This window comes from Colletotrichum graminicola (assembly GCF_000149035.1).
Source record: "Colletotrichum graminicola M1.001 genomic scaffold supercont1.30, whole genome shotgun sequence".
Lineage (NCBI taxonomy): Eukaryota > Fungi > Ascomycota > Sordariomycetes > Glomerellales > Glomerellaceae > Colletotrichum > Colletotrichum graminicola.
The window spans coordinates 155,798-169,344 of NW_007361034.1; the positions used below are offsets into that span (position 1 = coordinate 155,798).

Genomic DNA, 13,547 nt, shown 5'->3' on the forward strand with positions numbered 1-13,547 from the left:
ATGGGTGCCGACGAGAAGACGCGTGTCTCGGGCGAGGTCCCCCGCGGCGAGAACGGTTCTATCCTGCCCACCACGAACCCGGACGCCGAGAAGAGCCAGCCTGCCAAGTCCCAGATTCATCCTGCACTCTACGTCATGTAAGAACTATTTGGGCTCCGTCTCTGCGACTTCTGTTAACGCCTTTCAGTGTCTGGATCTCCCTGTCCTCCTCGGTCATTCTGTTCAACAAATGGATCCTCGACACCCTCAACTTCCGTAAGCCGATCGAACAATACGAGTTGGAATACGATGCTAACTGACTAAAGGCTACCCGGTCATTTTGACGACCTATCACTTGACCTTTGCTACCATCATGACCCAGATCCTCGCTCGCTGGACCCACGTTCTCGACGGACGCAAGTCGGTCAAAATGACTGGCCGCGTATACGTACGGGCCATTGTTCCTATCGGCATTTTCTTCAGCTTGAGTTTGATCTGCGGCAACCTCACCTATCTGTACCTGTCCGTTGCCTTCATCCAGATGCTCAAGGTAGGAATCGCTCGTCTCCGCTACTCAAACAATATAACTAACCGCACCAGGCCACCACCCCGGTCGCTGTTCTCCTGTCAGGGTGGGCTCTGGGCGTCTCCCAGCCCAACCTCAAGGTCTTCCTGAACGTCTCTGTCATCGTTGTTGGTGTCATCATTGCGTCGATTGGCGAGATCAAGTTCGTCTGGATCGGTGTCATCTACCAGATTGGCGGTGTCATTTTTGAAGCCCTGCGTCTCACCATGGTCCAGCGCCTGCTCAGCTCTGCCGACTACAAGATGGACCCCCTCGTCTCAGTCTACTACTTCGCCCCCATTTGCGCTGTCATGAATCTGGCTGTCGCTTTGATCTGGGAAATTCCCAAGGTTACCATGGATCAGGTGTACAACGTCGGCTTGTTCACATTCTTCCTAAACGGCCTTTGCGCCTTCCTGCTCAACGTTTCCGTTGTCTTCCTGGTTCGTTTTCGTGTTCCCGGAATCGGCCCAACAATGCTAACCGATTGTGCAGATTGGCAAGACCTCTTCGCTTGTCCTGACCCTTTGCGGTGTTCTCAAGGACGTCATGTTGGTCGTCGCCTCCATGATGATTTGGGGCACCCAGGTGTCTGGTCTTCAGTTCTTTGGCTACAGCATCGCCCTCGGCGGTATGGTCTACTACAAGCTCGGCTTCGAGCAGATTAAGGGCTACATGGGTGAGGCTGGCCGCCAATGGGCTGACTTTGGCCAGCGCAAGCCCATCCTCCGTAAGCTCAGCATCATCGTGCTCTCGGCGTTCGTCCTCTTTGCCATGCTTGGTGGTCTGGCGCCGACGTACGCTCCCGAGTATGACCCTCACAACCTCATCAATGAGGTCAACAGCCGCTTTGGCAGCAGCAGGGCATAGGTTACAGGATAGACGGCGACAACCTTTTTTTTCTTCTTAACCTGTCGTTTCCCACTTGTAAGCGTAGAGATGTGATGATACCAACTCTCTCCGCAACGATTACCTTGTTCTGAGTACATATTACGAGCTTCATTTCGAACTGTGTGCCGATTGACCCTGTTCTCATTGTTTTCTTTTTTGTCTTACTCCGGACACTGAAGCCATTTCATTTTGGGCGGGTGAGTTACCCATGTACAGCTATAGAGCAACGGCGCAGAGCGCAAAAGGGTACAGGTTGCATGGCTTGCATCATGAAATTCTGATTCGATGTACTCTAGATGGCGGGAGGATATAGACATGTATGTACGCAATGATATAAATTAAGCAAATGTGTTGACTACGTGGCATGAATGTTTTGCGTTTATCAAGGGTAGAGATGCAGTGGGGCTGATGCCCCGAATATTTTCACGAAACGGATCTAGGTGTCCAAGCATGCAATACACATTGTTTGAAACAGCAGTTTACTAAGCCTTAACCGATTCTACATAGATTTTGAATCCTTTAGTAGGAGCATAAGATTTCGTGTTGAAGCCGTCTGGCAAGTCGGCAGACGGGTTACTGAATGCATGCATGGCAATACCGTCAAGGAAGAGGGGGTGCGTTGGCAGTTCAAGCCCGGCTTGAAATCAAGGGTTGTGCAGACTATGTTCCATCATTTTGAAGGAGCATCTCAGCCCCCGCACGCGTTAAATACAATGTTGACGGATCGGATGCCGTCCGATTGCACTGCCCGACCGGCAAGGGGACACGGACACACGAGCATCAAGCACAAAAGACATTGGTTGGGAAGTTGGCTTTTTGACTTGCTTATTTCATGTTCCATTGATCATGGCCATCCCACGGCCGAGGGCTGAATCATACCCATCAGTCATCATAGACCCTTGACCCTTTTTTTTACTTTTCTCTATCACTCTCGTTCTCCAGTATCACAGCAGCAGCAGCATCGGCGGCGGCATTGACCATTGTCGAGGTATCACAGGGCGCAAACGACTTGGATTTTTCCATGGTGTTTCATTGGGAGTCCTTAAACCGAGGACCTCGAATGCCAATTGATGCTCTGTACAAGCCAGCCCAACTCCCCGACCTGTTGACGATTGCAGAAACGGTTTCCCTTTAAAATCCTATCACCGGTTAGTAGTCCGTTTGGCTTGATAGTGGCAGGAGTGACATACTCAGAGGCGTGAAGAACCACCGGTTCTTGCCGCTCGTGTAACGCTCCTCCAGAACCTTCTTCACCGTCTTCTTGGCGTCCTCACGCTGGGTGACCTCCTTGAAGGTGTCGTTGCTGACGACGCCCTTGAGACCTTCGAGCTCCAAAGTGTAGCGGGTGGGCATCAGATGGTTGTAGTTGACCAGCTTGACAAAGGGCTTGATCTTGTTGCGCTTCTCCTGTCTCGTCTTCGACATTCGTCGAGTGATCTTGGAGGGGTAGCGTTCGATGCCGGCGACGAGGGCATGGCCGAAGGGGTGGGCCTTGTTACCGGAGTCAACAGGCTGGATGATGACGACCTGATGGGGGGCGTTAGCATGGATGGTTCATAGTCCTAAGTGTACACCGTCCGCATCCATCAGGTTTCCCCTTCTCAGAGGGCTCGTGGGTATCTCAACGTCGCGCTCCGGCTGTGTTTGGTCGGTCGGTCATTCTTCCTCCTCTTCCCTTTCCGCCATGTATATCGAGGTCGTCCCGTCGAACACCTCTATGTTGATTCCCTGACCGAACGAACAAAAAAAACACGTTTCTCGGCATCGACGTTGAGGATATTCCCCGCCCCTCCTCGGAGGAAACTGTTGGGCGCGCGGGTGGGCTTCTCGGGGTTCTCGTGGCATTCGTACCTTCTTACCGGCGTAGCGGCCGTGGGTGATGATGGCGACGCGGCCGACCTTGAGGAACTTCATTTTGACCTGCGCTGTCGGGGGGGGATGCTGGGCGTGCTGATGATGAAGTTGCGTCGAAAAAGTCCGCTATAGGAATTTTCTAGTTTGTGTGGGAGGGAGGGCTGAAGTTTTCTGGAAAGCGCGAGGTGTGCGGTCACGTTTTTTGTGGGTAGGTGACCGACCCCACTGTCCACTCAGGCCCCTTGGTTGGTCGCTTCACATATTTGGGGGATCAATGAGCCTGCACGCCCTTTCAGTAGGCTGAAGCCCATAGCTCTTGCCGGTCGCCCACATATGGTTCCACAGGTCTAGTCGGCCTTTGTCGCATTCTGCCCCCGGTTCCTCTCGACAACGTGGACGCGTCCGCAAATCCGTCTAACAGACTCTTCTAATCGACAATACTACCGCGCATCATGGCTGCTCCTCCCGCCTACATCATCTCCAAGGTCGCCGACCCTATCTTCGCCTTAGTAATTGGGCTCGGCGCTGCTGCCACAAGGATTAACCGTGAGGAGAAGGAGAAGGGCAAGACCACGCAGCAGACCATTGCGGCGGCTAAGAGGTATGGTTGACCGCTGGGTCGCACCCATGATGAATATCTCTGTTGATTTCCGTCTGCCTAGACGTCTTGGGTTGGTCAAGGCTACTGCATAGGTGTATACGTAACCGCCGTCGATGGGCGCACATTCGCGCCGCGCGATCACAAGATGATTGCAGGCCACCATATACAATATCTACATCACTCCGCATACGATGCCCCGTACTCCTTCTTCATTGCCTCGCGAACCATCTGCCCGCACAACTTCGCCGTCGGATTCGTGCTCACCGCCAGCCCCTTGGCAATCTCGTTACCAAACCTCCCGCCACAGGCAAAGTCGTGCGAGGCCGCCTCCTCGAACTCGAGCTTAGTCCATCTCGCCTCGCGTCGGGCTTCGTCAACCTGCACCGCGTGCGTGTCCATCAGCTTGGCCGTCGTGTAGTAGATGGCGGCCCGCTGGGTGTATGCGAGAGAAAGTGTCTTGGCGGCCTGCGGCGACATGGCACCAAACATGGTGCGTGGCGTAAGGAGGGCAATTGACCTTTCGGTATCTTCTAGCGCCATCTTAGCATACTGTATTGATTCAGCTGGCTCGTAGTTTTCGATGAGTCGTTGAGACGCAGTCGGCGATCCTGCCAACAGCATTGTGTCACCATATAGGCGTCTCAAGGCCTGTACGCGGTTGTTTCTCGCACTGGCGTAGTTTGGGTATTCGTCAATGAAGCTGTTAAGCTGCGAGAGGAGGTTCTTGTACTCCTGCACAGGATCGGTCACAGTTTTGGGTCTCAATCCCGCCAACTGGAGTTCGAGCTGCTGCATGGACAGAACAATTTCGCGTTCCTTCTGGATGACACGTTCATAGATATACGTGTCGGTGATGTTAGGGTCGCGGGGAAGGGATGGGTCGAGCATGACGTTGGTCGAAGGATCGTATTCAGGGTCCTTAATCTTTTCCAGTACATTGACATCGCGTGTGGTCAGGCCTGTGGAAGCCATGTTGCAGTATTAGTTGAAGACTCGACGCTTTGGAAAGAATGCTAATGTCTCTGGCAATAGACTCGACTTGAACCTGCTTCGATGTGTGACGATCGAATATTTGCACGTTTATCCGAGGACTGGGGCCGATCAATACAATGGAAAAGCAGTGTTGGGTCCCCTCGCATGCAACGACTCATCTAATGCAACACTATTTGTGCGGACGCAGATGGGGGAGCCGAGCTGCGCTTTACATTCCGCACTCAATGGCTATGAAGGGGTTTCATGGTGTAGGAGAGGTGATAAGGCATGCGGTGATGGAGGGTACCCACCCATGGGTATATCCCAGACGTACTATGTATGTATTACATACCGCGAAACCAACGGAAACAGCGGCTAGGCCGCCGCCAGTGCCCTCGGGTTCTTTGCATACGAGGTTAGGTGAGGGAGGCTGCTGCGCTGGGTGGCGGGCATAGCCTGGAGGATCCGAAGCATGTGTGGGGGGACCGTCAAAGCCGTGCCGCATCTGGACCGGCCAGCGACGGCTTATCACGGCTCACCACGGCCATCGATCCTCGGCCGGCGGCTTTCCGCTTGCGAACGCATTTCCATACGACGCCAGCTTTACGCTTTACCGCTGCCAACCTCTCCTTTCCCGGGTATTCCTGCCAGGGATCGAAGAGCGTTCCAGGATTGGCCGCCCGTTAAGGGCAGAGGCGACCCCGCCCGGCCTTATGGCCAGTGACAAGCGTCTGATGCGGCGATTGGGACCGTCAACGTGCGGGCGTGAGACGAAGATTGCTGTTGTCCTTGTGGACGTCCATCGTTGACCAAGGCTCATCTGTGGTGTATTGTGTAGGTGTCCAAGTACTTATATCCTGGACAGTACGCAGTACATAACACGGATGGTTCCCTCCTTGGCCGTTGATCTCTTTTTTCACGATCATCACCCAACCCTGACCCAGACCACTCAACTCATCCAAAGCCCAAGAGACTTATCCCTGCTATTCCCCAAAAACTGCTGAGTGTCAATGTCCCCATCTGCCGTTACAGACTCCCCGCCACAAAACGCCGCGTACCCGGCATCAACAGATCTCGGTGATGGGCTCGCGGTGCAGCACCCGCCGCCCAACTTCCAGGGCTATGACCACGTAACCTGGTGGGTGGGCAACGCCAAGCAGGCCGCCGCCTACTACACCACCCTATTCGGCTTCCAAACCATCGCGTACAAGGGCCTCGAGACGGGCAGCAGGTACCTCGCCTCGTACGTCGTCGCCAACAAGGGCGTGCGCTTCGTCTTCACCTCTCCCGTGCGCTCCCTTGCCCACCTGTCTGAGGACGAGCCCATCTCTGACGCGGAGCGAGAGCTCCTGCGCGAGATTCACGCCCACCTCGAGAAGCACGGCGACGCCGTCAAGGACGTCGCCTTCGAGGTCGACAATGTTGAGGCTGTCTACGCTAATGCCGTTCAGGGGGGCGCTGTCGCCGTCCAGCCGCCCAGCGTCTCCAAAGACAAGGAGTACGGCGATGTCTTGACGGCCGTCATCCGCACTTACGGCGACACTACTCACACTCTCATTAGCCGCGGCAGCTACCGTGGGCCCTTCCTCCCGGGCTTCCGCGCCGCCAAACCCGCAACAGCCACCGTCTCCCTCCCTGACGTGCCCTTGGCCCGCATCGACCATTGCGTCGGCAACCAGTCATGGAACGAGATGGTGGCCGCTTGCGCCTTTTACGAGAAATGCCTATCGTTTCACCGCTTCTGGTCTGTAGACGATTCTCAGATCTGCACAGAGTTCTCGGCCCTCAACTCCATAGTCATGGCGTCGTCCAACAACCTTGTCAAGATGCCCATCAACGAGCCCGCCCCGGGCAAGAAGAAGTCCCAGATCGAGGAGTACGTCGTCTTCAACTCGGGAGCCGGCGTCCAGCATATCGCTCTGCTGACGCACGACATTATTGCCACCGTCTCGGCCATGCGCGCCCGCGGCGTCGAGTTCATTGCCGTTCCCTCGACCTACTACGACACCATGCGCCATCGTCTCAAGACGGAGAGGCGAAACTGGGAGCTCAAGGAGGACCTCGCCACCATCGAGGCTCTCAACATTCTCATCGACTACGACGAGCAGGGCTATCTGCTACAGCTCTTCACGAAGCCGTTGATGGACCGTCCAACTGTGTTCATCGAAATCATCCAGCGGAACCACTTTGAAGGATTCGGGGCTGGCAACTTCAAGAGCCTGTTCGAGGCCATTGAGCGGGAGCAGGCCGAGCGGGGTAACTTGTAAGCCTGTGAGGAGGACATTTCTCGAGGCATGATGACCATATTTGTCAATGCATGGTACGACCCGGTGGAACCCCCTGCTGGATCAGCAAAGGGGTTGTATGGCATTGATGAAAATATGTAGTAACAATAGGTGTATTCAAACATGGCCCCAATTCAGGCCCCCTTGCGCCTATACGCTGTTTTCTTGTCCCGTCCTGCCCTCACAATGCTGCCCCGTTGTTTCAATCGTACCCCAGTAGTGACCTTAAATTTACCTTCCTCGCCAATAATATGGCGATCTCTTGTTCTCTAGGTTGCCTTCAAAGGTATGGCCGTCGCCTCTAAGCGCTCTTGAATCCAGTCAATCATGAGTCCACCACCATTGCCGTCCCGTTCGTCTGGTGGGCGTGTAACCCATTTGTCTCCGTTACCACCTTCATCGGCGCCCCGCGGGTGTCACTCTGGCACCCGGGGCAATTGTGGATGACTTCGTGCGCGTAGACGTCGCAGTCGATGCAGAAGTGGTTGCCGCATACCGTACAGGAGTACCGCCCGCTCTCACTAACGCCCTTGAGGTCCGACGCGGTCACCGGCGTCGGCGCTACGGGAGCCGTTGTGTGCAACCCATCCTTTTCCTTGTCTTTATCTTTGTCCTTTCTTCTGCCCGTCTTGGGTGGTTCGGGGAACGTTGTCAGACACGAGTAGCAGGCTTTCGACTTGGCGGCCTCGGCCCAAGACACCTCAATCCAATTCCTCAGCGGGAAGAGGTGGTGGTATGAGCGGGCAAGATGCGTTGATAGGATGAGGGTTAGGCTGCAGGCGGGACACTCGATGGGTAGGCGACACACGCGCGTGCCGCAGCGGGTGCAAAGGTAGCCCTCGCGGGCGGGCTTGTTATGGCAGGCGCAGACGGCGGTAGCCTCGCCCTGCGCAAGAGTGCGCGATGGGAAGCCCATCATGAGCAGCGAGGCGGTGCTCTGGGCGACGGTCCGTGTGACGGGCGGCGTCGTCGTGGCGAGGAGGAGATCGCGGAAGTGCGCGTCATTCATGCACACGCTGTACTGCGTTTCATCGCCGGCATTTGTGCGAGAGCATAGCTCCGCGCAGATAGCGACCTGCGCCGCGAGGCCGACGATGGACACGCGGATACGGTCGGTAATAAGGGATGATATTGTATCGTGAATGTCGCCCGGGTCGGAGGACAAGAGAGCACCAAACACAATAAGCACTTCGCGCGTACCGTGGGAGGGTGCGTGGCTGGAAGAGCTTAGTATGGCACACTCTGATGGTCAGATGGATGGGGGGCTCGTACAACAGCGCGCCGCGGCACATCTCAAGCGCATTCTGCAGGCTCGGGTTGCCCGACGGATCTTGTCCCTCAAATGTCTTGAGCTTCTCCAGGTGATCGGTCGGGTTGCCACTCATATCGCTGATCCGGATCGCGACGCCGTCCCGCATGCCGATGATGCCTAGCTGCGAGATAGGGTTCTGCTCGAAGTATTCCTTGACAAAATCTGCCGCGTACGCCCATGCGACACGGTACCGGTTCGGCAGCATGTCCTTCTCTGCCATCGCGAAGGACATGTCTAGCACCAGAACCAAGTGTCTGATGATGCCGCGCTGCAGTGGTGTTGTGTCTCGGAGCAGCCTCCGCCTCTTCTCGGCCTCGAGGCTCGCGCCAACCGCCAAACTGCCATCCGCGCCTTCTGTGACTTCTTCCCAGCTTCGCTTCACGTCCTCCCATCGCGCCTTCGTGTGACCGCCCTTCCCCTTCTTCCCGCGGCCCTTCCCGCCGTCTACTCCCTTACCGTTTGTCACATGGAGGTCGTCATCAGACATGTCATGGTACTCGCCGTCGGAGTCGGCCATGGTTGGTGACGTCGGTGGGCCAATCGGTCTCGTGTGGGAGTATGTTCGCCTTTTGCGGTCGGCTTTCTTTTGGAGGTATTACAGCGATTTTTGAAGCCCGGTTGGAAGGGTTGTTATAGTAGGTGGGCGTTGCGCAGAATGGTCACGCGCTCAGTGAGGTGGTGAGGGACGTGATGTAGGAGGACAAGGCTACAAATAAACGATCGCAGCCTCGCCTGTTGGTTGGCGTGGGATCTTTTTGTGTAGCCAATCAGAGTTCACACAGCACACCCCCTGCCAAGTGAGCTTCACATGCTCCATTGAGCAGTCATTGACATCAACTCGATTATATTGAGGATTGTCTCCGGTAGGTTTTTCTACAATCGATGCATTGGTAGCCCTGCACGACAGTGTTGCTGTATGCTTGTATGGTGTCCAACACACATCAGGCATGCTGAGCCAGGCAAAACAAAACAACTCCCGGTCCGACTGGACCCAACCTCGAACTTTATGGTCTGTTTTGAATTACGGCGGCCGTAGGTACCTAAGGTGGGATCGTACAGCAGATGTACGGAGCTCCGAGGAGACGCAGCAACTCAATTCAGGCCGGAGCCGGAATGCTGTAAGTGGGGCCCTTTCCATGCAAATAACGGGCCAAAGGCAACGTCCGTTACATCCAACGGGGCCGTAGCAGCCCATCAATGGCCTGTGCCATAGCAGATCAATTACTGTCGCTGATGACTTCGAGTACAGCCTTGGTTGCAATCGGGGCACCTACCCAGACACCAAGGTCTTCGGGCATAGCCAAGCTAGCTAAGCTTGAGGAAACAAAACCCATCTGCTTCAATGCCGCTTCCGTCAGGATATCCTTCAGTCGGATAAGGCGGATAATCTCTGAGATGTGTGAGTCAGTAAGTAGATTGGGCTCTCTATCCCTCCCCGAGTAGTTGAACATCAATGCCAGCGATACGGCGTCCTTCGGTCTCTCTGAAAGACCGAGTCGAGTAAACATCAAGAATTCACCCTATATCCCATCTGTAACTCAGCCGTCTATTCCTCTCCTCGTTCATTTTGCCGAATATGTTTCTTGTTTGGTATGTGCCTAGGAAATCCAGTCCGCATGCTGTCGCAAATCTTTCATGAGAAATAAATCCTTGACGATTGCAAGTTGGGTGAGCAACACAGTTTAAGTTCAACATGTTCGAATTTGGTTTGGGGGTTCTATCTGTGTTTATCATCCTCCTTCACTTCGACTCTGTTATCGTCTCTCACTGGAGAATGATGCGCGTCCGAAGCTGCTTCTCTCCATGGTACCGAGATTGGTCAGGTACCATGCTTCTTCTGGTGTTCTAGGACGACATTGTCGCAGCAGTTAGCACAGCACATGCAGTTATAGGATTGAATTTGTATATTTTCCTCGGCTACTTCTGCAATTCACATCACTACCAGCACCCATGTGCTATCTCCATGCCCGCTTGAGACGTTTTGCCCTGTTCCATTGGGCACAGCTATCGTTTCTATCATATCGCGACTCAGGTGTAAAGTACTGGCTATGCATAGTATCGAGGCTTATTGATATGTCACTTTAAAGACATCAAACTGCTGTCTGTGGTCTACACTGATTGGCACAGCTTATACCAGAGCCAGGTAAATATTGGTCAGTACAAGCTTTGTTGTGAGCAGAACCGTGGGGCCTTGCAGGACTCGTTACAACATCGTTTATTTCAAACCCAGAAAACATCTGTTGCATGTTTTCTTCCCCGAAGGCATAGTAATATGCGAAAGCGAGGAATCGCAGCTTATCGTCAGAGTTAGACATTCCTGTTGTGGCTTGCTATATTGTACGACTCGGCAGCATATCCGAGTTGACTTGTTTTACGCCTTTGAATGGGTTGGCATATGTTCCGCCGCAGCTTGAAAACGTAGCAATGTTAAAAGAATATGTCTCTGTAACTGTAGGATTCGTCGACAACAATTCTACAACCACCTACCAGGCCCTGGGGAACACCGAATGACACAATGTTCCCCACTGACTCTTCACTGAGAGCCGCTTCGAACTCCAGATGTAGAATCGGCTGTGTGAATGCGTTCCGCCCAGTGGTACAGCTCGGGTTGGTACTCGGACAACATGTAGAAATGGCCAGGCCAGCCTCATGCGGAACGGGGTTGATGTAATATTTCCATGTGCTAGAAAACCCCGATCGGCACCACGATAGCCGCAATTTGTATCAGCTGAGGTATAGCAAGGCTTTAGTGGCCACATGGAGTCGCAGTTGCTGTGAGACTGTAGGATACGATGATCCGTAGATATCTGCGTCCTGTCTGTTTGATAATCCCATGCAACGGATTAAGATCCAATCGTAATAGAAGAGGCAGAATACAACAAATCCCCTTCGTTTATTGAGTAGTTGAGTCTACATTACACGTTTAGGCAGCTGAAATAGGGCACGGGTCTGATACATGAACCGTCCCCGCAGTTTTGCTGCCAAATCCTGTGAAGTCACACTATAGTTCACATTGCAACCGCATTCCTTCACATACGACCATACCCACTGGAAAACTCGGGATCCCGTCCGCTCTCCCATAGATAAGCCAGTGAGGGCCGGATTAGTAGTTGGGTCGGTGACGACCAGCGAATACCCGGTGTTGTATGTTTTTGCTTCAATCTGGTTTCAATACATACATCTACCAGGTAGTTCGCGTCAGTGTTAACAAACAACCAGGTTTCATTGCCTCTAGGCCACAAGAACCTTTTATTGACATGTACATGCACCACTGTGCTGTGTTCGCATCACGTAGCGACGTCAGCTGAGACCATCGGAGTAGACCCCGGAGAACGCCAATCGGTGCGAGGAACTGGGCGGCCCCCTCTGAAGCCACACACAGACTGCATGTTGCCAGGACTATGGCCTTGTCTGAAGTGCACTAATGCTATGTCCACTGCTTTGTAGCCAGAAAAAGACCGAACTTATGGACTTGTAACACTCCCAGGGCCGTATATGAATACGTCACGTTGCCAGGACAGCGTTTAGACATAACGCGCTTCCGCCTCTTGAATATGAAGGGTGCCAGACAGCCAGAGTTGTAAGTGTATGTGCGAGATGGGGGGACCAGCGGACAGCAGTCGAGGCTTGAACATAAGCTTTATCGGAAGGATCGAAACCTCAACCCTAGACGTGCGGGGCAGTCTTTAGCGAATGCAAATGAAACCTCATTTATCAAGATCGACGATGATCTCTGGTTTAGAGAAGGGGCCGCACGCCTCGGGCTGCCAACACCCTGTACACGGTCGCCATTTTCATTCAACCATAAAATTCGGTACTCGTGGCGATTGGCCAAGAAGTCTTTCACCACTCCCGTCAAGCTAAATTCTAGTAAAGTTTCGAGGAAGGCTTCCGGGCAGATATGCCCGGCATGGTAAGCATGCTGTGCCTCGGTAGGCCGTTTAAGCAGCCGCCACTAGGGTTTAGCTATCTATAGAGCAGTGGTTCAAACCACAAGAGTTTCGGGATTGGAGGTATACGGGAGGATGTTGTTGTTGTTGTTGTTGTTGTTGTGGTTGTTGTTGTGCCTTGACAGTAGAATACCTAGTAATGCAACTAACTATTGGACCTCAACAAATGTGTCAGCAGTATCCGTGGCTGGTGCACTGAACGGGACGGGGCTGGAACATTGTGGCTCCCTAATGACGACTACCCTTTGAACGCACCAATGCCGACGCTCTGTCTAGTTGGTCCCTGGGAGGCATGATACGCAAGGCTTGGCACGCAGACAGGAACAAGACATCTCATCGATGATCAAGGTAACTAACGTGCTGTGGGTTCCGCAACACGGATTGGCTCCTTCTCCCATTCTTCGTAGGTACATGGCGAGAGGAATACGCTTTCAGTAGGAAGACCGCTGATCGTCTTCAGCCCTTCTGTCTTTGTTCGTCCAAAGTCGAAGCCAAAGAGGACAAAGAACATTCTGTGAATGCTCTTGTCGAAACGGCCACATTAGCTGGGTACAGTACTCTGGGCAGGCTTGCACAGTCTAGTGCTAGAAAGGCCCTCTGAGAGCTTGTAATCAGCAGACACAACACAATGACAAAGATGATTAAGTCAGACAAGAATGCCCGACAGAGAGGATGAATGGGCACTAAACGGGCGGGTACACTAATGTGTGTGCATGCCGCAACCCAGGTGAACGCTGTAGCTAGTGATACGAGACTGCTGCAAGCCGATCACCACAGCCAGACAAGAGAATTTGTATCAAAACGCCCTCTTGCTGGTTGGTATGGGTGTCGAACAGGAGGGCGTATCACGACCACCGGCAGTGAAAACGCCCATGGCCATGGCTGCAGACAGAAGGGGAAGGCTTCCAGAGCGTTGTCGGGTTATTGCAGAAAACATGTCAAAGGTCAGTGTCTCAGGACTATGCCTGCTGGAGACAGCCTGTAATTACCACCTATGAATACAACAAAATGGAACAAATCTTGATAACCTTTGGAGCAGCTTTTAACGGGGAGTGGGGTTCGAACATGCAACGACGAGAAAGTAAAGATAAAAAAAGACATAACCAAAAAATCCGATTTACCCAGAATGGTACGTACC

At 53.4% G+C, this 13,547-nt stretch overlaps 7 protein-coding genes and 1 non-coding gene across 8 annotated transcripts; 4 read left to right on the forward strand and 4 right to left on the reverse strand.

Annotated features, from left to right (window-relative positions):
* GLRG_07316 (triose-phosphate transporter) lies at nucleotides 1-1,414 on the forward strand (the record flags this gene model as incomplete). Its single annotated transcript, XM_008098001.1, has 5 exons — nucleotides 1-137; nucleotides 188-255; nucleotides 306-529; nucleotides 580-987; nucleotides 1,040-1,414. The coding sequence occupies 5 exons, from the start codon at nucleotides 1-3 to the stop codon at nucleotides 1,412-1,414; spliced, it is 1,212 nt and encodes a 403-aa protein (XP_008096192.1).
* Nucleotides 1,415-2,566: 1,152 nt separating this feature from the next.
* On the reverse strand, nucleotides 2,567-3,349 carry GLRG_07317 (ribosomal L27e family protein; the record flags this gene model as incomplete). Its single annotated transcript, XM_008098002.1, has 3 exons — nucleotides 2,567-2,574; nucleotides 2,626-2,962; nucleotides 3,287-3,349. 3 exons carry the CDS (start codon nucleotides 3,347-3,349, stop codon nucleotides 2,567-2,569), a joined length of 408 nt encoding a protein of 135 aa, XP_008096193.1.
* A 392-nt stretch (nucleotides 3,350-3,741) lies between these two features.
* On the forward strand, nucleotides 3,742-3,982 carry GLRG_07318 (uncharacterized protein; the record flags this gene model as incomplete). Its single annotated transcript, XM_008098003.1, has 2 exons — nucleotides 3,742-3,890; nucleotides 3,952-3,982. 2 exons carry the CDS (start codon nucleotides 3,742-3,744, stop codon nucleotides 3,980-3,982), a joined length of 180 nt encoding a protein of 59 aa, XP_008096194.1.
* Nucleotides 3,983-4,067: 85 nt separating this feature from the next.
* GLRG_07319 (uncharacterized protein) lies at nucleotides 4,068-4,862 on the reverse strand (the record flags this gene model as incomplete). The annotated part of the gene is made up of 1 exon (XM_008098004.1): nucleotides 4,068-4,862. One exon carries the CDS (start codon nucleotides 4,860-4,862, stop codon nucleotides 4,068-4,070), a length of 795 nt encoding a protein of 264 aa, XP_008096195.1.
* A 1,010-nt stretch (nucleotides 4,863-5,872) lies between these two features.
* Nucleotides 5,873-7,129, forward strand: GLRG_07320 (4-hydroxyphenylpyruvate dioxygenase; the record flags this gene model as incomplete). The annotated part of the gene is made up of 1 exon (XM_008098005.1): nucleotides 5,873-7,129. One exon carries the CDS (start codon nucleotides 5,873-5,875, stop codon nucleotides 7,127-7,129), a length of 1,257 nt encoding a protein of 418 aa, XP_008096196.1.
* A 343-nt stretch (nucleotides 7,130-7,472) lies between these two features.
* On the reverse strand, nucleotides 7,473-8,976 carry GLRG_07321 (uncharacterized protein; the record flags this gene model as incomplete). Its single annotated transcript, XM_008098006.1, has 2 exons — nucleotides 7,473-8,364; nucleotides 8,420-8,976. The coding sequence occupies 2 exons, from the start codon at nucleotides 8,974-8,976 to the stop codon at nucleotides 7,473-7,475; spliced, it is 1,449 nt and encodes a 482-aa protein (XP_008096197.1).
* Nucleotides 8,977-11,494: 2,518 nt separating this feature from the next.
* On the forward strand, nucleotides 11,495-11,610 carry GLRG_12526. The gene has a single exon (XR_001139460.1). It is a non-coding gene; the product is annotated as a 5S ribosomal RNA (ribosomal RNA).
* An 811-nt stretch (nucleotides 11,611-12,421) lies between these two features.
* GLRG_07322 (uncharacterized protein) lies at nucleotides 12,422-12,703 on the reverse strand (the record flags this gene model as incomplete). The annotated part of the gene is made up of 2 exons (XM_008098007.1): nucleotides 12,422-12,558; nucleotides 12,652-12,703. The coding sequence occupies 2 exons, from the start codon at nucleotides 12,701-12,703 to the stop codon at nucleotides 12,422-12,424; spliced, it is 189 nt and encodes a 62-aa protein (XP_008096198.1).
* Nucleotides 12,704-13,547: the final 844 nt, after the last annotated feature.